At 39.4% G+C, this 24,596-nt stretch overlaps 2 protein-coding genes across 4 annotated transcripts in view; one reads left to right on the plus strand and one right to left on the minus strand.

Annotated features, from left to right (window-relative positions):
• Window positions 1-16,185, minus strand: part of ak5 (adenylate kinase 5) — a 114,121-nt gene extending 97,936 nt beyond the window's left edge. The window contains exons 1-5 of the mRNA XM_003448503.5: window positions 15,802-16,185; window positions 14,443-14,629; window positions 12,431-12,598; window positions 9,075-9,247; window positions 722-835 (exon numbers count right to left, since the gene is read on the minus strand). Of these exons, the coding sequence (XP_003448551.1) occupies window positions 722-835; window positions 9,075-9,247; window positions 12,431-12,598; window positions 14,443-14,629; window positions 15,802-15,861 (702 nt within the window). The 5' untranslated portion in view covers window positions 15,862-16,185. The remainder of the gene's footprint in view (window positions 1-721; window positions 836-9,074; window positions 9,248-12,430; window positions 12,599-14,442; window positions 14,630-15,801) is intronic.
• Window positions 16,186-18,862: 2,677 nt separating this feature from the next.
• The window catches only part of pigk (phosphatidylinositol glycan anchor biosynthesis, class K), a 33,880-nt gene continuing 28,146 nt past the window's right edge, over window positions 18,863-24,596 (plus strand). For 2 of the 3 annotated variants that reach the window (XM_005476694.4, XM_005476693.3), the window contains exons 1-6: window positions 18,863-19,020; window positions 19,212-19,265; window positions 19,364-19,455; window positions 22,367-22,502; window positions 23,367-23,478; window positions 23,587-23,683. In XM_005476694.4, coding sequence (XP_005476751.1) covers window positions 18,955-19,020; window positions 19,212-19,265; window positions 19,364-19,455; window positions 22,367-22,502; window positions 23,367-23,478; window positions 23,587-23,683 — 557 coding nt within the window. In that variant the 5' untranslated portion in view covers window positions 18,863-18,954. The remainder of the gene's footprint in view (window positions 19,021-19,211; window positions 19,266-19,363; window positions 19,456-22,366; window positions 22,503-23,366; window positions 23,479-23,586; window positions 23,684-24,596) is intronic. The other variant, XM_003448446.4, reaches the window with a different exon arrangement.

Genomic DNA, 24,596 nt, shown 5'->3' on the forward strand with positions numbered 1-24,596 from the left:
GTCATTAGCCGATAACTTACACAGTTTGCACACAGCATAAAGATAAAATGCCCCTTGTGCGATTAAACACAGCAGGTATGAAAGGGTTGTTGTGTACTGCACATGAGACAAAGTGACTCTTTTATATATAGAGTCAATGAAACATGAAAGCAATTTTCATAACTCAAAGAAATATGAAATAGTCCAGCAAATCTCCAAACACAGAAAAGGCTCTTTAGATTTGCAGATTAGATGTGACAGATAGCTTAAGCCCAAAGGCTGCACAATTAAGATTTATGTAAAATGACTTAAGTTATAAACATGAAAACAGCATCTGAACCCAGGATGAACAAAGCGTTAGAACAAGGGTGTCAAACATAAGGACCAAGGCCCAGAATTCGCTTGGCAAAGACTCCAAGCCGGCCCGCTGGAAAATGTGAAGAACAGTCTCCGCATTAAGCCAACAGAACCTTTTCTTTAAATTTACACATGTATTTCTAACAGCTTTAGCAAAAGAGTCATGCTGACAGATTTCTTTCAGTTACTGCAGCAGCATTTCTTTATCATGAAGAAAAAAGATGCACTGCTGAAATTGCTCTTTCTTTTTCTTATGTAAAAATAACTCAGGGATTAAATGTGTAGTTAAGCCTAATTACACTGCCAGAAAGAGGAGTTTTACTGGTCTGGCCCACAATGTGAAATAAGTTGGACATTCGTGCATTAGAGGATAAATGAGACTCACCTGGTCCTCAAAGGACAGAGCCTGTCCGACGTCCCGAGGGAACCCATCTATGACGATACCATTAGCATCCGGGATCTTCATAATCTTCTGCTTTATCTCAGTTATTGTAGTCTCCTGCAAATCATCAAAAGCAACATGATTCATAATTTTCATCACTTGGTGCAACTCACCCATTACACCCAACTTCCATATCTGCAGGGAGCTCATTAGATTTTTAATCAATACAAACTGAGTAATTAGCCACTGCCTTGGTGTCCAAAAGCATATTTCACTACACTCACATCTGAGATGCCAAACAGTGGGGGCAGTTTTCTCAGTGAAGAGAAAGACATTGCAATTACAGAGCTACACAATTTACAGTTGTGATTATAATTCAGAGATAAAAAGATTAGTTTTATCAATGGCTTTTGCAGTTTTTTGTGTAGATTCATCAGCACTGTAAATCTGACAAATAATGAAGGGTATCTGATTTGGAGCCATAAATACGGTGAATGAAAAATCCACTATATCATTCATCTGTTCATCCAGCTGTTGTTAAATATTTCTGAATGCAGCTGAATGAATGTTGAGAGGTCCCGAGGTCAGAGCGTGCCAGCATCTTTTAGCATCACTTGCTTCCTCTTGGCTGGAGGAGGTCAACATGTTTGAATGTATTTCTCCAGGCAGAATGCACCACATGATACGACAGAGATACATGAGCAATGCTCAGAACTAAAAATAACACGAGCAACACAGACATTTAATTTCCCTCCGACTGCAGAGTGTGAGCGGCAGCCTGACAGACTATGCAGAGATAAACCTAATCTAGATTCCATAAACCTGATTAATGTATGCTTGTAAGACTAACTCAGAGAATCTGATCTAAGAAAAGCCCTCTGAGCCGCTGCACGTCTCGCAGCAGAGCTCTCACAGGAATGCGAAGCATCAAACAATTCACCTGCAGCTGCACAGACTCTGTATGCAAAATTACTTCTGTTCAGCCATTTGTTATTTGCAATATACACAGCAGACTCTGAGTAGCTTTCTAAATAGTGCAGAATAGACTGAGATTTCAAATAAATGTTTCTCATTCCGTCCTCACTAACAGATCTGGTGTTGCATGATTAGAATTTCCACATCCATCAAATGTCATGCATTTTATTATAGTGTTTTCAACATGTAAATTACATGGTAAGAGACACCTCGTTTGTTCTATTTTTGGTGGAACTAGTGCATGCATTCATCACAGTGCACTGTGTAGCTAATGGAGAGTGATTTCTAACTAGTTTAAAGTGGACCTATTATTCTCATTTCCAGCCCCATATTTTCATTCTTGGATTTGACTGGAGTAGCTGTGCATGTTTCACAGTTCAAATTAATCATCATTCATCTTGTACTGGCTTTTGGTGGAGTCCCTCAGATCAGCCACTTTGTGAAGCAAACCATTTTAGCTGTTCTAACTTTAGGAGATTCTTTTACCACAATGCACTGCAGCACAGAAATAGCTCCTGAAACATTAAAGCTGGAAGTCCATTATTGGGGAACAGGATAAAAGAAAAACAACTATAAAGTCCTCTATACAGATGGATGTCCATCGCATCTGTTGGTACACAACAGCAAAGCGAATTGATTATTATTACTGTGCGTTTAAGAAATGGTACACTATAAACAATATTACAGATGGTTCCTCCTTTGAAGAAAGAACTAAAGTAAACCAAAATACCCCTGAATTCTACTCAGTCTCTCTTAAAATGGTGACAATTTTTCATAGTCATACGACATATAAAAGCGATTCTAGTCTTTAATTTTAGAACAGGCTGACAAACATCCAAGAGCCTCTCATGACAAGACCCATGAGATTTCTGAGGGAACACAAGTTCAGAAATTTACTGAGTCACATGACCCTGCGGTGTGCTACAGCAAACAGCATGTGGTTGTTGGCTCCCAGTTAGTGAAGCGATACGGTGGTTCTTTCAGCGGTTTGGTAGAGAAATACTTTTAATGAACAACCTGTGATTTTGTGAACTCGCCCGAATGTACCATTTTATACCAAAACAGGAGCACTCAGAGAGCGCAACTCCCCCCAGAGGACAAGGCCTAAACCAAAACTTTCATGTTTTATGATGTTTTTATTGCAACATGATGACGTCAGCATGTTGTTGCGTCATTGTGACGTCATTGGGTGTGGTATTGAAAAAATAAAAATTGCGTTGTACGGCTCTCTCCATGCCTATATTATTTCTTGAATTTGTCTCTAGGTCAACTTTGACCTTGGTCGTTAATAGTGGAGGTCAAGACTGTGGGTAATATAAAGTTTTTACTGTTTCTCACATTGGTGTGACCTTGACCTGATTTTCACCAAAATGAAATCAGCTCGACCTATTACTGTTATCTACCATCACACAAAATTTGAAAATGATATCATGAAAACCGGATGCTAGACTGCTAAGAAGCAAAGAGCTAGGCAGACAAACAAACTGATTACATACTCTTTGCCTTTGGGGGCAGAATTAGCTATAAATGGTACATGCAGGAATTTGAATGTGGGTAAACCCAATCATTTCTGATTCCTGGACATCAAATACTGCCACTCTTTGGAAGCAGTAATACTCTTTTAAAATGCAATAAAATCTGTATTTATAAGTTGGAAGAGTGACAATGGAGTTAGGAACAAGTTTCTCAGCCAAAAGGTCGTGGTATGTGCTCCCTGTGTGCACTGAAAACAGCTACGTTTGGTTTTGCAAAAAGGCTGTAATCTGATTTAAAATATAACCTTTAACCCTGCATGCTGTAAGATGACATTTAACAGAACAAATGTCCAGTGTGACAAGCGGGAAGTTTTCATTCACTGTTGGCCATCACAGCAACAATGCCAAAGGACATGTTGTGTCTGCGAGGCGCAGATAGTATTTAGATCTCTGCCCAGTAAATCGACTAATAGACGTGGCTCTGAACTCCCACTCCTAGTAGACAAGTTATTTCTGATTTATTGAGATTAAAATGCCAGAAATCAGAATTAATAAGTAAGTGCAAAAAGCAGTGACAGTTTTCATATTTACTTAACTTTTTTCAGACTGTGTGTTGACTGAACAATATTTGAGTGCTGCTTGAACTGAGACCAATGAAATTTGCAATGGAAATTTAAAGAAATACACAAATATTAAAGGACAGAGGTGAAAGCTGGAAATGATGAATACCCCTGGAGTCATTTGACCTGGAAATAAATGACAACTGAACCTTTATAATTGTTTAGATTTTTAAGAAAAGATAAGAGAAGATAGAGTTGCGATCAGAGGTTAACATACAATCAATATGGCCATGAGTGTCAAGGTAATTTTGGACTTTTAATGATTTCTTCGCACTGTTCTTTTTCTCGGTTGGAACAATAATACAGCCTACATCTTTAATGAACAAGAATTGGGCATACAAGTTTGAATTTATGTTGGATTTTCTTCAATCCACACGACACCAAAAACATACATCCTCCTGAGATCCAGCCTGTTCATTTATGTCCTATTCATGGTGATGTTAAATTTGCTTCCCTGTGGACAGTGATGCTGGTATCTCAGCAGTTTTCAGTTCATGGAAAGCTTGAGACTTGGATGGTTCCTGGGCTGTTCTCAAAAAGTGTAACCAATTTCCTTTCACCTGAAGGGGTCAGTTTGGGTCATCTTCCAGATCTTGGCAAAGTGGTGACACATCTGAATAACTTCTACTTATGTACAGTTGTTTGATGACCCGTTTAGAAATTGCTCCAAGACACGTTGTAAATCTATAGTTCTCTTTAATCTTCAGTTCCTTGGACTTTCCCATTGTTCTGAGTATAGGCTAATCCAAAAAGTACTGTCAAACTAATATTTATAATGAGTGTATGTAACCTTCTGACCACAGACGCAAAAATATACTTTATTTACCTCCAAAGTTGGCAAAATATTTTTGCATTTGTTTGTGGTAAACATGTTTAATGTGAGTTTAAGTCTTGCAGCTTTAACTCTCAGTCATGACAGTGGTATTCATCTTCTCATCTATTCCTCACCATGAAAGCAAATCCATGTACTCCCATGTCAAATGACTTCTTCTATTTCTAAGGCTTTATGCTCAACACCCAAAGAAAAATCCATGACTTCTTGGATCTAAGACTGACTGAAAAATGATCAAAATGACTCCAAACTCTATTTTTAACCAACTATTAATTAATAAATCTTTTTGAATCCATCCGCTTCTCCTTTGCAGGGTCGCGGGGGGCGCTGGAGCCTATCCCAGCTGTCATAGGGCGAGAGGCGGGGTACACCCTGGACAGGTCGCCAGTCTGTCGCAGGGCTAACACACAGGGACAGACAACCATTCACACCTAGTGACAATTTCGATTATCCAATTAACCTATCCCCACAAGCTGCATGTCTTTGGACGGTGGGAGGAAGCCGGAGTACCCGGAGGGAACCCACGCAGACACGGGGAGAACATGCAAACTCCACACAGAAAGACCCCGGCCTGATGGTGGAATTGAACTCAGGACCTTCTTGCTGTGCGGCAACAGTGCTAACCACCGTGCCACCGTGCTGCCTCTTTTTGAATCGTGTGGAATAAAGTGGTAGAAATAATGCACATGACCTCAAACACTGCTAAAGACCAGCTGTGAATCAGTAAGAAGTCCTTGAGTATGCACAAAAACAGTACTGTCATCTGGGCTCTTGTTTAAAGATTCTGAATAACAGCCTTCTGACACACTCAGGAGCATTTTTGCCTCCTTCATTACATGCAGAATCATTAAGAAACCAAATTCTAATCTGCTTTGCTAAACTAATTATGGTGGGAAATTAAATACCTAACAGACGCAAGTCACTTTATCATATCTAATGTGTCTGCAATTTGGCCCACGGTGCCGTTTATCTCACCGGTTGCTGGACTGACATGTAGTGAATGGCGACAAGGTGAAGCGATGTCTTACCAGACGTGCAAGTAAGGGATGATAAATGATGCACCAGGCACTTCCTGAAGGTGATTCATGACGCGACAGAACCTGAGAAGTACGTTATTAAGCAGGTGGGGGCTCGCGTCTGTGTTATAATTGTTCACTGTGCTGCATAACCAGTACATTACAGTTTGTAGATTATTCTTCTGGGTGTTTTCATTGTGTACATCCGAAAAGTGGGAGTTTCATCATTTTATATAAAAGATGAACTCTTAATAGCTGCTTTTATATCAGGATCTTTACAGAAAATATATTCATGTTTAACCAAAGCTTAATACACAGAAGCATTAGTGACATACTTATTTTTCCCAGAGGTTAATACAGGACAACACATGCCACAAACTCTGGTATCAGTCCCATAGCCTAGACCAAAAACCACAAGAGAGAGCATGCATTTCCTGGTAAGACCTCCAACATCTGAAAAAGTACTTTATCAAAGTGTGCTTCTGCATTTTGTGTTAAACAGTGAAAACAAATGCATCTTGTTTAAACTCAGGCCTGTGCTCACCTACTCTCTGCTGACTTGGCTTTTTGGGATTATGGTCAGGTTTTTGGGCTTTCACTAGATCCAAAGGATAACCAGGCTGAACTTTCACACTGATCAATGAGTACAACTGTAGAAAACTAAACTAAAAATGTTGATAAAAGTGAAATCTTTGGCACAAAGCTTTACCTTCACCTGCAGATTCTGCACAGATATGCAGACAGGTTAGACCTGAAGGATACATGAACAGAGGTAGAGAATGCGATCACTGGGACATTACACACCGATTGTGAACTACAGCTTAAAGCCAAGAAATTGCCACTTCACCGTCTTGTTTATCTGGAGTCAAAAGTGCTCATATTTGGACAAGAAGGTGAAGCTGGTGAATGACACTTGAAAATTGAATGGATAAACATGCCTCACTTTAACACCTAAAGTCTACTTAATGATGTAATTGCTTCAAAAAGGCTCCTTTTCAGCAGCTTTAGGCTCATGAAAAGGAGTGAATTTAGCTAAAGGCAACATAATGACTCATCGGAAAATAAATATTAGTATGTATGGTAGTACACTGTATATTTTTTATTCAAAATTCTCTACACACATGCTGTGTGTAGATAACTCAGAATATTATCTGAGATTTCAGTTTCAGATAAAGAAGAGGCATTTCGAATCTGCGTACTGGCAGGAAATTAAACCTGAAGGACAAACACTCAGAAAAAATATGTCGTAAAAAGAAGTTCTTTGTGGTTTTAGGTTCGCACATCTTCTTACATCACTGGGAGGATTTATTCTTCACAGCATATCTGCAGTGAAATGTTATGAACTCACAGACCACTCTAAAGCTTTTTCCAGGATATTTAATAATAGCCCGGGACTCTCTTTAGGGAATTTTATTTACTAAGGTGTGATCCCATGTAAAAATTTACCTTGTTGTCTCTGCTATTGATGACCAGTCTAATACTGATTGGCTGACTGAATCTTATTATTACAGGGTCTGTTTGGTCTTTAACTGTGACAATTCACAGAGAATAAGATGAAGAAGTCTCTTTATACAAATATGTAATGACACTTGTTGTCCTACCATGAGATACAGAATATAAAATGTATTTGGTGGTCGATGCAGCAGCAAAATGATGTGGCTTCTGACTCCTTTTGGAGTTAAAAGCCACATCATTTTTGTGCTTTTGAAATAATTTATTTACAATTTTGTGTTGCAGTAAAAAAACTGAAACTGAATATCTGATGAAAACCCTGTTTCTGCTGATTCTTATAGTCCCTCCACTTTCTGCTCTACACTCCAGGGAGCTCCTCCTGCAGCAGTCTCTAGGCAGGGAGGGCCATTAGTGTGATTTGGGCACACCTGTGAAAGCCTCAGAACTGAGTTTAAATAGGTCTGGCCTCTCTTTCTCCCTCCATCCTACAAACCATCTGTTTTACTGACAACACCAATACTGTAAATGCTCTTATCTTTTCTACATAAACTTCTAATTATTAGCACAACCTTGTCTTGTCAATGTCAACGAGACAGCTTTTGACACATTAGTACCTTTCAACCTTTAATATGTTTAGACTTACATAACTCAGACTGATTATCTGTATGGCGCAGTTACTGCTTTTTCCAAACAGCCTGTCACCTGGAATAGGTTCGGGCTCCGGTGGGACTCTAAGGGAATTTTCACTCCTACAGTTTATTTACCGTGTTCAAAATCAGTTGATCCGTTTTGGCTAAGAGAAGGTGTTTAGCTCAAACTTGCAGCGCACACGTGGTAGTTGAGTCGGATGTGGATCGGATGACAGTCTCACCATAAACAAACCAGTTTCTTCAAAGAGGTCTCGCTGTGGTTGAACTCGAGTGTAAATACCGTGATCACATCTGCACAAACGGGGGAAATGAACCAGAGTTTGATTTAATCTGACAAAACACAGCAGGTGTGCACCCTTATGCACCCTAAGCTGCATTAGTGGCTAAGAATATGGATGTGTGGGTGGATGGAAGTTGACTGTTTCAGATCATATTGGATATGTTTGAATATTACGGCTGTTATAACAAACAGCCATAATATTCAAACGGTAACAGTTAGACGACCCATATTTGGTTAAAACCCCTGTCTATTTATCATTTTGCAATGCTTTACTCTCTCCACTCTTCTTAGATCCATTTCCAAACCTTAACAACCACAACCCCTCAAAGCATAACCAATTCTTTGAACCGTCCCCTCAAAAGAGGTATTTTCAAATTCAATCTGCAACAGCTCCACAACTGTGAAGCCAAAAATGGACAACCTTGGGCTCGATGATTAAGACATACTTGAGAGAATTTTGAAATACAATAAATCTCTGTGTCCAAATCGCTAGACCAGAGTGAGATCTGAAAAACGCCTGCTAATCAAAACTACAGAGCATAAAAAACAGCCTTACAACAATGAGTCTCTGGTGTTATTGAGCCAGTTTGTAAAATGTTCAGATGGAAATCTGATGCAACAAAAATGAACCACAACAAATGTTACATCTACTTTAATCTCAAATGAATGTGCCAAACAGGGCGGGGTGCCTTTCAATAACAGATACAACCTTGTTGTAGCACAGGGACTTATGGGACGGAAAGGGTTCATGTTAAACACGTTGCACTGTATAGTGATTAAAAAAGTGGACCTCCAACAGCCAAAGGATAGTCTCTATAGATTTTCCTCCCAGGCACAATAATTATCCTGCAAAGATGGATGCTCCTAAGACGGACAGAAAAGCCTCTTTCCAACACGCTTGCGATATGGATGCTGCTAATTAGTCCCTTGTTACACGCATGCTGTGATAATGACCTGAGAGTGATTGGACAGGCTTGGCATTCATCCCTCCTCTCATATTCTTTCTGTGTGACCTCCCCCCCCCTCACCCGCTCTCCTTCTCTGTGTCTCTGCTACCTGTGGTGCCAGCTCTCCGTTGGTGATGATTTTAGCGATCAGGCTCCACTTTCTGTTGCTTGTGGCGTTGTGGATCATCTTCTTTCTCAGCAGCTCGCCCACAGACATGTACTGGAAGCCGTAGCGCTCGGCAATCTTCAGGCTCTGTGTTCCTTTGCCACTGCCAGGGCCACCTAGGCACAAAGGGAGAGCTGTTGATGTTTTGGGAAAATTTTTGTTGTGTGTGCATGGGTGTGCGCGAGAAAGTGTGAAACATTATGCGTGTGGGCGTGCTAGCGTAGGCGCGCGTGTGTATGAGTGAGAGATATTCAGGGTTTGTGAGACTGTGTGTGTGCATGAGTCTGCTTGTGTTTGCACATAAGTGGGAGGGTGTTTGGGACTGAACTATGTGTCTCTCCATGACTGTGTGTTAAGGTATATGTGTGTGCAGGGGGAGAAGGGAGTGTGTGTGTGTGTGTCTGAAACAGGTATGTGTGAACCTCCTACATTTGATAACAAATAATCATTTTCACTGTTTTAACAGGATAGGGACGCGCAGAGGAGGGTTAGGCTGTCTTAGAGCAACACGGATTTACACATAAAATAATCCCAGTTCAGTAAAACACACATTTTGAGTTAAAATGCCCATAACGAAATCTAATCATTATCACATCGCTCGAACATAGTGGGTAAACTTTACCACAGTATTGCAAACTAACCTGCTCTATATTATACAAAACTGTATAGTTTTTTCAAAAAACATAACTTGAGCAGCACATCAGGTATACAGAAGATCCAAATGTGATTTTAATTTAAGAATAGAACATTACCTGAGCTTTAAATTTCCAGTTTCTCAAGTCCTTATCAATGAAAATAATCTCATCAAATAATCTCTCTTCTGTCCTCTCGTTCTTACATCGTTCTCCATCTCTCAGAGTGAACTTATCCCACACCAACTTTTTTTCTCCCTGGGAAATATCGCCTCTGTACCTTTAGCTTGCAGACAAAATACATGCGAAACTGCACAGAAACAGTTTGTTTTGGGGGATATTTGTTGAGCTGCCTGAAACATTTGAAATTCCTTGCCAATTCTAAACATCATCCCATTTGTACTTGCTTATATTTTGTAGTGCTAGCCAGACCCCCCCCGAGCTATGCCGATGTTCTACAAACACAACTGTATTGAAATCTGCAGCATGAATGCATCAAAGCCATGAGAAGGGGAAAAATGATCTGCTAAAAGGTGTAAGTGGCTGTGAGATTACCTTATTTCTTAGTACAAAGAAAAGTATCCCCATTGGCAGGAATCAGCAAGTGGCCCTCTTTACAATATGATCTATTAAATTGCCTATCAGACTCGATTACTCATTAAATGAATACAACAAACCCACCACTCCAGATAGTTCTTTAACACCTGGCTTATCAGGCCTGGTTTCAAGCCCCAACAGTGATACTATATTTTAAAAGAGAGGCAAAACTATGTAAAAAGCCAGAAACATACTGAAATGTATAACTTTCCTTTGTGTATTTATAGTCCTTTTGTTATAAATCTCCATCACTGTGAAATAGTGCATAAATTCACTAAATTAAGGTGGGAATTTTCATTTTCTTCCTTAGTTCAGTGCTTGCATATCAAAAATGTTCGTAAAAATGCCAATAAAGAGGATCAGATAAAGGCAGTGGAGAAAAGCTCTGGTGGGCTAAGTGCTGAAATCCTGAACAGAAGAAAAACTGCTTAACAAAAAGTAATGGAGGCTATCAAGTCTGTAAGCTCTGAGCAAAGGACCCCAGCAGAGGTAATAAAATGTTGAGACTAACGAGGGGCAACAGAAAGCACATCATACAAGAAAATTAGGCCATTAGTCACTGCAGCTATGTATAGATCCGACAATTAACAGAGCAATAGTGGGAGGCCAGATAAAATATAGTAATATACATTTATGTAATAATTAATATCAATATTAAGAAATTGAAGTCATGTGAAGCATAATTTCTCATCTATTTTTTCTTTTCTATGTCACTATATCAGCTTGACTTGTATTGATTACACCCAAATGTCTATACATTTAATCAAAAATTGCCATTCAGCATAAGGTTTAACATTAAAGAATAGCAGTGGAAGGATCCCAGTGTAGCAAATGTATGCCTTATGTATGCCTTCTGTCAGTGCTCCCCAGGGTGGCTGTGGCTACAATGTAGCTTACCATCACCAGTGTGTGAATGTGTGTGTGAATGGGTGGATGACTGGATATGTAAAGCGCTTTGGGGTCCTTAGGGACCAGTAAAGCGCTATATAAATACAGGCCATTTACCATTTACCTTATCTTACATTTGATTATTCTGTTATCTTTGACCTAGTCTTTCCCACAGTCCTCTCGATGACACGCATCTGTCAGTCTGTCTCTCTCTACATCAACCTGACAGACAAAACATTTGCCATGATCCTCTACAGAGATGACAGCTGATGTCATCCTGTTTATTCGCCCTTTAAAATAGGCCACAGTGTGCTCACAGAGAAGAGATCGGAACCAGCTTTGTGTAGCAAGTACAAAAAACTATCATCCACTCTACAGGGTGTGAAAATCCCAGAGCGAAACATACTACGGCGGAAGATCGTTAAAAGGTTCTTAACAGAGACCGGAGTGCTTTTTGTGCTTAATTAAAAAGCTCTAATAAACTGTTAAAAAAAAGAGTTCATAAATAACATTTTTTCAGTCTAGCTGAAACAGTGTTATTACTCTTACTGTGCAGCTGCCACACTTAATTTATAAGATTAATGAATGTATTTGACAGGTTAATGGAGGCACGTCAGGAAAATCAGATTAGGAGAGCGTGAGTGTCTAACATAGTGAGTGACATGACATAACATTTACCCTGCTGACACTAGTGTAGAGAGGCGGAGTCATATTTGAATACCAGGGAAAACATGTTGCCAGTGTTTTTCCTGGTATTTAAATACCAGGAAAAACACTGGTAATTGTTTAAGTCCGATTCATAGTTTCCTGTCCAGGCCATTATTTTCTAGATCAGCAGGGCAAATAAAAGCCTCCACTTTGTAATTTTGCTGATCTTTTAGTACAAATGGATGCAGCTCCAGCCCCAGCAATCTTATCCTCTGTTAACACACAAACAGAAAGCATCTTAATTGCTGTTTATTATCTAGTGGAAAGCATGATTCACCAAAGAATCTGGATGAGTGCTTGAAATCCAATACATCAGATTAGGAAAATAATATAAAATAGCCTGACCCTGATTTTGCCTCAAAGTTTCCTCATTCTTTTGTGAGTGGATGCTATTTATAGTTACAGTAACTGCGTTTTGTTTGTTTTGGGTATTTTTTTTTTGTTTTTTTTTGGTCTGTTGTAATGGTTCTTTACCGATGACGAGGATGACTTTAGGTCGTGGTCTGGATGGATCAAACACCTCGTACTCCTCTATGAGCTCCGCCGTCTCCGACAGGTCAGAGTCGCTCTCGATGGAGAACTGGCTGATGGGAGGGAGGCGGTCGTACCGTCTGTAGGGGAAATTGGGGCTGTCTGGCAACACTGTGACACACAGACAAACAGATACACACAAAGTGTTAAATAAGCAGAACAGACCGGCTTTGATTTGTGTATTGATGAACTTTTCTCAAACCATTCATGTCTGCTGATTTACTCGGCTAAACAATGCTACGATTCTGCGCTGTCTTTTTATATGTGCAGTTGTGACTTTATTTCAGACTGCGGCTCTCATTTCAGAAGAAAACCCCCAAATAAATCATGTCTATTTCAACAAACAGTAAATTAGAGATGAAGCGGTTAGAGTGATGAATTTAAACAGAGCTGCTTCATTCGGTTTGGTAATTATCCTGCTGTCTCTGGTGATGAAAGCATCGATTATACAGCTTTGACAACAATAACACAGTTAGCAAAGATAGAAATAACAAGTGCAAGTTTCTCCAACAGAAGCAGGAGCTGCTATAGTTTACATGTGTCATCTGCTTACACAGGATAGTATTGACCATACAGTTAGTAGCAAGGACAACACATGACAACGCATGCACTCGTTGTATCAGAAGAGACCCGAGGATGTTTTATGTAAACAGTTCAGCTGGTTAAAATGAAAACAGTTTAATTTAACTTAACATGCCACAACTTAAAACTTTCAACATATCTGTAAGGTAATCATGGCAAGATAAGAATAAATGAGTGTGGGCTTCCCTTGCAGCTATATTTACTTATTCATTTTTGGAGGGTGTCAAATTTGAGCTTCAAAAATCAGCCAAAGGCAACAGAAATCAACAACCCTGATTAGCCTACAGTTCCCAGCAGATAAGCACTGCAGCAGGTAAAGTTTCCAGATTATTTTGCCACAATATTACACGAAGAGGAAGTCAAATATAAAAAATAAAATGTCTTCACGAAATGTTTTTGAACTAATGAACTGTAGATCTATACATCTGTGTTATCTGCATGGCATGGGTGAAATTTGTTTTGGTGTTCATGGGTTCCTGCTGTGTACATTACTCCTGCGCTTCAAGGAAAAGGTGAATGGCTGAACTGGAAAGAGTCATTAGCTTACAACACCTGTAACTGAACTCCACTTTGCTTTGCAAATTCAAAGTTTTGCATATATGGGACTTCCTGCTGGGAATCAATAACTGATGAATGGAGAGACTTTTTTTTTTTCATAGTCCTGCTCAGACTAATATTTAGCTACGTGTATTCCACCGGACAGTGACGGTAGCACAGCTTTGATCTATGCACGCTGTCTTTGAACAGGAAGCAGCAAGGTTTCCTTCCAACAATTTTAGCCAGTTTTGTAGATGTGGTTTGGATATATATGATCTTATCTATGTGTCTAAAATCTATGTGAAGTAGGGCTATAGTTTGCACTAAAGTGTGCCAGAGTAAAATGCATCTTCTCTCATTGCGCTCTGAAAGTTTTTTCCTGTCTCTTGTTCCAAGACAGTGGTAACAGTTTTAACAGTGTATATGTACAGTGAAGCTTCTGGGCTCAGCACAAACATCAAAACCCGTTTGTCATCAAGCAGGGAGCCAGATTGGTGTGAAATAAAGATGTGCACTGCTGTCGGCTTTCTTAGAAAGAAGGCAGGAGCCAAAAAGTAGAAATGCTGGCATCTTTTATTGTGCCAAGAAACTTTGCCAAAAATAGAATGGGATGAAACGCAGCGCCAATTAATCTGCCAAAGACTTTTAGTCAACTAAAGACATAAAATAGAGCATTCCCAGAGCCTGATCACGCAGTGGTTACAAACCTGTAGGTTAAATTTACATCCAACTAAAGCAAGAAAAAAATGTATTTAAGTAAATCAAACTGCTGCATTTAAACAAATCAACCAAGCAACTAATTGCTTAAGCTCTAATCTGTTTCACTGCCTCCTCACCATTTCTGAAGAGGGACCTGCGTGACTGGCCTCCATTGAGAGGAGGAAGTGACTTCTTCTCCTGGCCCACAAAAGTATCCCACCGCACCTTTTCTGGTCCTCCGAGCTCTCTGGCTTTCTTCAGACAGCCTTCCAAGTATTCAATGGGGTCATCGGGCCGGTAGTACATCAGACCTGTGAGCAGGCTCTGGGGGAAACCGTGGAGGAAGATATTATGATGTATACAGTTTCATACAATATTTAGAGAAGGGATGTTCACTGTGGCAGTGCTGCAGCTTTGTTACGATGTGCTGTTGTGAAACAGCGTGGCAGTGCTCAAACACACCGCCTTAATGAGGGGAAGTTTTGAACTGCAGAGCATGGTTGCCTTAGCCCGGCTCCACCAGAGCAACAAAACATCTCATTTTGCCAGAAGTCCATGAAATTGGCCTCAGCCTGACAAATACACACATACCCCTGGTGACCTTGGTGTTATTGTCGAGCAGCACTGACTGTGATGAATGTGAAAGCGAACTCGACAGCCAAAACACAAACGTATGTTTGTGTGACATTTGTTTTCTCGATCCTGTTTTCAAAACAATACCTTCCTCTGGGATTTCATCTCCACCCTCACTAACATCTCCCACCAGCAGCACGCTGTGAAGTTTCCTGAAAACAATTTGACGTGCTCATTTTCTTAGACTGATAATGAATACACTGTTACACGAGCAGCACTGTAAGCAATGAAACGCAAAGGCAGTTATGATGATGACGACGATGATGATGTGCCACTTCACTGCTCAATGTAATTTGAACTGACTGTAAATAAACAGGCACTGATTGCTTGCATACATTAGCTTGACTGCAGCAGGGGAATGAGTGTAATTAAGAGGATGAGCCAATTTAGCATCCCCTCAGGAGAAAGAATATATTTCATTATCATATTCCTGTGAGCTCTGATATGTGTCTCTGCTTAGGAATTAATCAACTTAATCGGACTTTGTATCTTTTTCACCAGCTATGACCATCTGTAACTTTCATATTTACATAATATCCTAGCAGACTTCAATAGCGGTGAAATAGCAGTTATATATACATATATATATATATATATATATATATATATATATATATATATATATACGAGGGAGTTTGTAAAATTATGATTTCCCCTCTTATTTTAAGCTACTGTTTAATCCTGAAATACGCTTTCAGCCCACGTGATCCGCACCTCCATCTACCGTCAGATAACATAAAGGAAGGATCTTTACCGTGACTCTGTCATGCATCTTGCAATGCATGGAACATGAATCTTAGTGTACTCTCCCTGAGCGCGAAACATACCCAGTTTGTCTCTTCAAAGCGTGCACCAGCTCTCACCTCAAATAGTTGAGGTATCTCCCGCCGCGCGAGATACTCCTTGGCATCGTTGGTATTCATCTCTAGACGGAAATCCTCTGAAATGACAACTTCTCCGAAGCGTTTGCTTTTCTTTTCCTTTCTTCAGACGACTCAGTGCAGTAATCTTTGGTTAATAACCGAGCTCCGGACAGACTCCCCCTCAGCGCATTTTTGCCTCCTGTTTGTACTTTACAACTGAATTCCTGCAGGCAATGCCACCGCGCCACCCTCCTCGCTCGCTGATGCAGATGCGTGGCTTGTCCGTCTTCCCTCCTACAGCGGACTGCTTCCAGCACGAACCGACTGTTTGTGTGTGTGCGTGTATGTGCCTTGACGTTGGGTTGGCACAGAGGTTGCGCGCTGTGTGCCAAAAAGCGCACGCACCGCCTCTGCTCTACATTTTCAATCGTTCCTCCTCAGTCTTGAAAGTTGGTGTTGATTCATGATTAATTCGATCGTGGGTTATAAAATGATGGAATAAATGATGGAATACAGCGGATCAAATGTGGTAGCGGCTTTTTTGTGTACATGTAGTTGAAATATTCTACTTTTATTTTAAACTTTTGAAAAGAAAATAGCTTATCAGATATGAGTCCATAAAAATATGAATTTTTAATATGTTTATTTTAAGTAACCGTATTTTGTTACTAAAATAATTATGTTTCAATTCAGTGTTTGTAATGGAGTAGTTTTACTTTGGTAGCACTTACACTATTAAGCATTAGTAAGGTATTAGCAAGTTTTTAATGTTACTGTTAATGTTTACTGATACACCATCTACAGCTACAACTGCTACTACATCAGTGTTTAGTAATAACCATAATCCTAGTCATAATAATATATATTTATAAATGGCAAACTAATGAGGAGTAATGGTATATAAATGATGAATTTACCACTTGCTAATGCCTTACTAAGGCATTACTGTGGGGGGATACACACAAGCCAAAACTATATATTTCTGATTTTCCTTATATTTCCATTACTTCCAGAGAACAAAACATGCAAAATATCCCAATGCCCACTGACATGTGTGTCAGTCTTTACTTCACATTTTTATTGCATTTGTAAATAACTTTGTAAATAAATAACTTTAAAACTCCACGTTCATACATACGAAGAAGCTCATTAGACTTTTGCAAAGACAACTTTGTGAATTTATTTAATTGACTAACAGAGTGGAATAACCCGCACAACCTAACCCTCGGTGTAGCTAAATATAGCTGGATAATCTGTTAAATTGCATAACAATGTATATTTTTGTTTGGGGTTGGGTGGAAAAGTTCAGCAAAAGGTGGATTCCACTGCACAGTCAGTCAAGCTTTTTAAGGCAACCCAGGAAGGAAGGTCACTTTGATTTCCTGGTTTGTTCCGTAGGATTTGATTCTTAAAGCCTCTAATCCTCTTGACCACTGGACAACGGACTTATTTGTTATATCACATACCATGAGATTAGTTCAGTCACATCAATGCAATTATCATTCTAACTTGTTACCATTTCATACCAGAATCAGTCACTGCAGCTTGAAAATAAAATGTTAATTTATGGACTGAAGTTGGATGTTGAGCAGATGTACGCTGCTGAGACCTGCTTTGTTAGAGCAGTTAACAAAGGACATTACCATGATGAGCTCCTATGGCACGCTCCTTGAGGAAGCAGGTCAAAAAGTTGCAGAATCAGGAGACATACCGAGGATTAAAGTGGCTGGCAGTCCTGCAAAGGCTCCCTGCAGTGTGTCAAAACTGATTTTGATGCTGGTTTCCCAGAAAACCTTCTGTGTGCTGGGTTGTGAAGTTGCATTAGAATTGCATGGAAGATATGTAGCTCTATTTCACAATGGGCCCCTGGACTATTTGAGACTTTTAATGTCTACTGCCTGTAATATACTTGTCACTTCTCATTACTGAGTCCCTGACCAATTAGCTAACGAGGGCAACTGAATATGAAGCTGTCAGCATCATTCGATGTCTAGTTTGCTTTTCTTTTTCTCATCAGGGCACCAGTCATATCTGGCAGAATGATGATTCACTGAAAGAAGCATGATGTCAGGTGTACTGCAGCCTCTTGTACTTAAAATAAGCTGCCACACAAAGAGGTTTTTTCTTGTATTTTTCTTTGGAATTAAAAATTGATGTCAATGAAAACAAACCAGTAGACAAGAAAACAAACAAGGAAATAAAGAAACAGAGAAAATGGGCTGTGGGCGATCGTGGCTCAAGCGTTGGGAGTTCGCCTTGTAATCGGAAGGTTGCCGGTTCGAGCCCCGGCTTGGACAGTCTCGGTCATTGTGTCCTTGGGCAAGACACTTCACCGTGCTGGTCAGAGGGCCCGGTGGCGCCAGTGTCCGGCAGCCTCGCCTCTGTCAGTGCGGGGTAGCTGTGGCTACAATGTAGCTTGCCATCACCAGTGTGTGAATGGGTGGATGACTGGATGTGTAAAGCGCTTTGGGGTCCTAAAGCGCTATACAAATACAGGTCATTTACCATTTAAAGTATGGATGGCGACCTCGAAGAGAAACTGATTAACTAATAAAGTTAAAACCATTTTAAAATGTCTATAAATTTCTCCAATAAACCCCAACTTTTGTGTATAAAGAAACATTGTTTTTTTTCTTCATTTACTTACATTAATTACTAGATTTAGAAAACTTTCATATGATGCTGACGAATTCCCTCATTTGAAGGAGGAAACCTAACATTAACCCGTGCGTGCAAGCATAACACTTCAGTGGCATGGGAACAGGATCAACTTGAATTAGGTTAGTTATTCTAAAATAATAAGTAAGCGAGAGATTTATTTATTTTAATGTTTTATTTTTCTTTCTCAAGGTTTGTGCTCTACATGTTATATGTTGTAAGTATGTTTTTACTGCTGTGTTACACAAGGCTTACGCAAGTAATAGATATATTAGATATACAATAGATATGCACTTAAGTAGATCAGAAACAAATGACAATGAAACCTAAAGTGTCGAGAGAAAACTCTGTTATAAAACTGCTAACCCCCCACACTCCCCGTCTCATCTTCCACACGAAAGCTTTTATTTTGAAAATGTCTGCTACCGGAAACACTTGCCGAGTGGATCCACCGGTTTTCACTTCCTACATGTCCCTTGCTAGCTGTGCTGCACAATGAAAATACTAACTTTATTAGGATTATTGTCAGCATGCTTTTTAGCAAACAGCATCAACATCGAGGTGAGTTCATTATTTTCACGCAGCTCCGGTTTCCCCTTCGGTTTGTATCATTTTTAGGTAGCAACATCGTTGTCAGGTTAGCCAGCCCTGCTGTCATGCTAGCTTTGTTGATGCTGAATATACTTGCTTATATGACCCCAAATCCCGATAAAACACAAATAATTATTCACCTTCTTTCGGTTATTTCACAGAATAGCGCAGGGCAGTTCTTCAGCAGTGGGCATACGAACAATTGGGCCGTTCTGGTGAGTGTTTTTTAATGTTTCAGGTTGAGTAAATGCTAATAGATGATGTTAGGAGCAACAGAAGAATGTGCCTCTTCTTCATTTGTCTTTATTAACAGGTGTGCACATCCAGATTCTGGTTCAACTACCGGCATGTGGCAAACACTCTATCTGTGTACAGAAGTGTGAAGAGGCTGGGCATCCCTGACAGGTAGTAATAAAAATAAAAATAACAACTTGATTTGTATAGCACTTTTTAAAACACAAAGTTACAAAGTGTTTCACAATCCGAATAAAACCACACATTTAAGGTAAGAATATAAGTTCCAGCATACAGACACACAAACAAGCATATGGTGTTGCTATGGTCAAATATAATGGGAGAAATATTAGGGAAAACAAACTACTGATTCAGCCCATTTGATAGGCTGATGAAAAGTTGCGTGGCTTCTAATATAAGAGCATGCTTAAGAGACCCTGTTCAGACAGCTGAAGGGACTGGCAATGAAAGGCTTTATATGTTGTTAATAACAATTTTAAAAAGCATTCTGCATTTCACTGGAATCCAATGAAGGGAAATAAGAATAAGGCTTATATGTGGGTGCCTGCTAGTTTTTAGAGGCAACCTAGCAGTTGCGTTCTGGGCTAATCGAAGAGGCTAAGGAGGAAATGCACATGAAAAGTGAGTTGTCAAGGCATGTGAAAAAAAAAAAGTGTGTATTGAAAGTTCAAAATTGATAACAGTAAAAGTTTCACTCACCTATGGTCACCAGCTGTGGGTAGGGATACAAGCGGATACAAGCGGCAGAAATAGGCTTCCCCTGAATTGTGGCTAGCCTCTCCCTTAGAGATAGGGTGAGAAGTTCAGTCATCCGGGAAGCGCTCAGAGAAGATCCGCTGCTCCACCATATTGAAAGGAGCCAGTTGAGGTGGTTCGGCAAGGATGCCTCCTGGGTGCCTCCTGGATGAGGTTTTCGGGGCATGTCCCATCGGGAGAAAGCTCTGGGATAGACCCAGGACACACTGGAGAGATTATATCTCTCGGCTGGCCTGGGAACGCCCTGGTGTTCCCCAGGGCAAGCTGGAGAAGGTGGCTGGGGAGAGGGAGGTCTGGGCCTCTCTGCTGAGGCTGCTGCTCCTGCAACTCGGCCCTGGATAAGCGGAAGAAGATGGATGGATGGATCATAGTTAAGAAAAGAAAAAGAAAACAAGACTGGATGAGCTTTGAGGTGTGATATGCAAATTTTAAATGCTCAAAATATTATCAGGGTTCTTAGTAGATGATTTGTATTTATGACAAGAGAGCTGATGTAATGACTGACCTCTATACAGAAGTTTTTAGGGCAAACACGAGAATTTAAGTTTTGCCGGGATTGAGATGAAGTATTTGAGGTCGAAAAGGCTATTGAGGTTGTTAAGCTTAGCCAAAAAGTACCATTCTGCATTATAAGCAATGCTAGGAGAAGCTGTCATGTAGAGGGGCAACAGGCATAAAGACAGCCCTGAACGACTCCACAAGTGAAGGCCGGAGATACTTATTAATATGAATTCTGTCTGTCAGATGTAGTCAGGCATAACCAGTGCATCAGATTTAGTTCTATTTCAGATATTAAATTATAATGTGATGGTAGAGATAGGGGTGAGTACATATTAATACTTAAATGCTGATGTTATTGAGCAAGTATTTAGTTATCCTGGTCACTGTAGTATTAAAACGATTAATCAGGTTGTTGAGTCATTGATTTGCACACAATCACGTAAAGTTTAAAATAACTTTCACTTATAACAGCAAAAACATTTAAAATTTGAGGAATTTAAACATTTTTTGGTTCTATATGGTAGTAAATGTAATATATTTGGATTTTAGACATTCTGAAGAGGTCAAGTTGATCAGTAGGTAAATTTATAATGGGGACCTTTCAATATTTTCATGCATGATAAAGAGAAACCAGTTTATTAGAAAATATATTTTCCAGAGTAATCAGTGTTGAAAATACATGACAGTTGCAGTCATTTGCAGATATTTTAAAGACTCAACAACATAAATTGTCTTTCGGCATTATAATTATTATTGCTGGATGTAACAAGGCAAAGCATATTATGCGGTTGTTTTCTGAAAGAAATATGTATTCTGACTATCAATGAACTAATCTTAGATTATATTTCTGTAATTGAACAATCATTTTTAATTATCACTGTGTATTCAGTAGTTAAGGGAGAAATTTATTCAGCAGGTGAAGTGTTTTGTAAAAGTTGCTCAAAAATAGTTTAAAAAGAGGTACAGTAGAAAGAGGAACTGTGTAACTGGACAGCTACTGCAATGAAGAAACTCATGCTCTTACTCTTTGGCTGAACCTCTGGCTAGCCACAACATTGTTTAGAGGGTATGGGATATTTTACTGGACTTTCAGAGGAGTTTTGACATTGCCCTGCTCACCCTTATTGCACATCGATTGCCCACGGCCACATCCAGGGCCGAACCGGACTTCTGAATAAGTTTACTGAGTCTATGAAGCTGTCCATTGTTAGGCTTGGCTTTAGCTGAGAGCAGCTCAGAACATGCTGTGCATTCTACAAGGTGCCTGTATTGTGTCAAAATGAATTAAGCGAATGCTCAAGAGTTTTTCCACAGCCTGCTTTGTTTTGTTGTTTGTTCTGGGGCCTTTCTCAGATGGAGAGCTGCGGTAAAATAAAACATCCAACGTGGAGAATAAGGCAAATACGTTTGACAAGGTCTGTGTTGTGTAGAAGGGCACCAGTGGCAACAGAATGAACAAGTGTGCATATACTAATAAGTTTTCATTTTATTTCAAGATAGGAAAGGTTCAGAAATCAGTCCTGGCTCTGCAGAGTTATACAGTACTTGTGGTGGTAGCGCTGATTAGCCATTGACTGTATGATTGGTGGGAGCTCTCGATGTCCAAACGTCAAAAGTTTCAAAATATTCAACAGCTGGTCCAAGTGTAAGATCAATAAAGGAACTGATGCAATTTAATTTTCAGGCTAAATGCATTTGCCTTCATAACATAACAGTTAACGTGTTTGATAGCAGCCTTTGTCCTTTTACTTATTTCAAATATCATCATATTAACTCTGTTTTTTTCTCTTTTTTTAATCACTAGCCACATAGTTCTGATGCTGGCTGACGACATGGCTTGTAACCACAGAAATCCCAAACCTGCTACAGTGTTCAGTCACAAAAACATGGAGCTGAATGTGTATGGTGACGATGTGGAAGTGGACTATCGAGGTTATGAGGTCAGTTCAGGTGTTTACACCTCACCTTCATTCTGTGAAGCAACCCTTGTGTTAGCCTTCTGTTTATCAACAAGCCCTGAGTGATTTTTAAAGTCTAAATGGAAAAATTGGGTATTTTGAAGCTAGAAAAAGATGAATCGCTTGAGCATAATCACAAAATGTTCAGGAATGTTTGGCATAAATTGTAAATATTTTCCTACCCCAGACAGTTTGATTCTGCTCAGCTCGTTATATAAACATTTACCGTGATTTATGTGACAGTCTCACATGCTGTGTTTCACCTTCAGTGTTGCGTAAAATAACTTGAGGAGATAAATATACCCATGGAATGGGAAAATGAAACGGGGTATGTCCAAGGCAACATTTTTATTGACCAGGACATTTTATAATCTACACGTCTAAAATGGGGCCCAGCCGGTTTTTATTTATTTTTCTGATTGTTATGGACTAAGGCAAGTATCCACCACGTTTAGCAGTTCTTTGCCTCACTGTTTTTTGACTACTCACTGTGTTTTGTGCCTTTGTAAAAATACAATGACACTGTACTGCCTTTGGTTTTTGTTGCACATGAACGCCAATGATCATTAAAAAACAGAGAAAAAGCTCAGGTAGGAGCTGATTATCACATTTTAATTAAAGGATAAGTGGAGAAGATCAAAAATATTCATCTGTGGTCACTTACTGATCCTACCAATGACAATTTAAATGTTACGAATTTATTTTTCATCACTAACTTTTCTTTTTGCTGGCTTTTGTTTTGTATAGTTTCAATCTTTGAGTAGTTTTATTTAACAACTAAATTACTACTTCCTGTCTGAGACATAGATGGAAAATGACCACAGGTTTGTACCGTGTGTGCCTTAGGTAACTGTGGAGAACTTCCTGCGAGTTTTGACTGGGCGCCTGCCTCCCAGCACACCACGCTCTAAACGCCTCCTTTCTGATGATCGAAGCAACATCCTCATATACCTGACAGGTACTTAAAGGGAAAAAATGTACCTATGAAGTTGAATTAATTAAAGTTGAATTAATTAAAGTTGAACAAAGTTGAATTAATTATTTTTAATCTGTGGTTGATTAACAGGCCACGGTGGGAATGGCTTTCTGAAGTTCCAGGACTCTGAGGAGATTAGTAATGTGGAACTGGCAGATGCTTTTGAGCAGATGTGGCAGAAAAGAAGGTAAATAAACTGAAAAGTGACTTCAAATAATCCTGTTTGTCAAGTCTACTTTACTTGTTTTTTCTTTGCCCTGCAGGGCATTTAGCTGTGCAGCATGTCAACAAGCATTTAACAGCACAAAACATCACAGCCTATGAGTATTATAATCTTTATCAGGAGGTTCCCATTCTGTTGAGTCTTTATAACAAGCATTACAGATGATTATAAGAGGTGTGTTACGTTAAATTGATGTGGGTGGTGTTTTTTTAAAATATCTCTTATCAAGGTTTCTACTTTGTGTGTATCAAATGACTTCAGTGGTTGAAAGAGTGCTGTCAGTGCAGTGAAACTGTATACTCTCTATTCAGGCTTTTTTAAAAATAGCTTAAGCTCAGCTTGAAAGGTAGTGCTGGGCTTTCATGTGTCATTGGGAACAGCAACGTGTAGCCTTGATAGTTCTTTTTTTCTTGCCTGTAAATTGTAGATTAAGTTTTATATGCAGTAGGAATACAGTAGTTGAATGAGGAGCTGAATGTGTGAATCTAAAGGGCTAAGTTGAAGGCTATAAAATCATCTGTATATTTAAAACATCTTTAAATTTCATTGTTTAAGTATTTTTCTTGCCTATTGTACATTCGTGATGGAATCAAAAACTTGCAGGAAAATAATCACAGATAATCATTTTTAACTGGTTGAACCATCTATTCATGCGTTTTAACATTTATCTGGGCCATATTTAGTGAATAATTAATAAATTCGATAGGAATTGTTATCAATCGGTCTGAAACTAACAATTTTTTATGTATAGCTGAAGCTGTTGGATGTCTAGTTTTGTTAGTAAAATAAACAACAACAAATCTAGGATCAATGATTCGCTAATGCATATGTGGCAGACACAAGGTTTCTAGGCCAAATCTGGTCCTTTGCAAAGTTT

This window comes from Oreochromis niloticus, linkage group LG18, assembly GCF_001858045.2.
Source record: "Oreochromis niloticus isolate F11D_XX linkage group LG18, O_niloticus_UMD_NMBU, whole genome shotgun sequence".
Lineage (NCBI taxonomy): Eukaryota > Metazoa > Chordata > Actinopteri > Cichliformes > Cichlidae > Oreochromis > Oreochromis niloticus.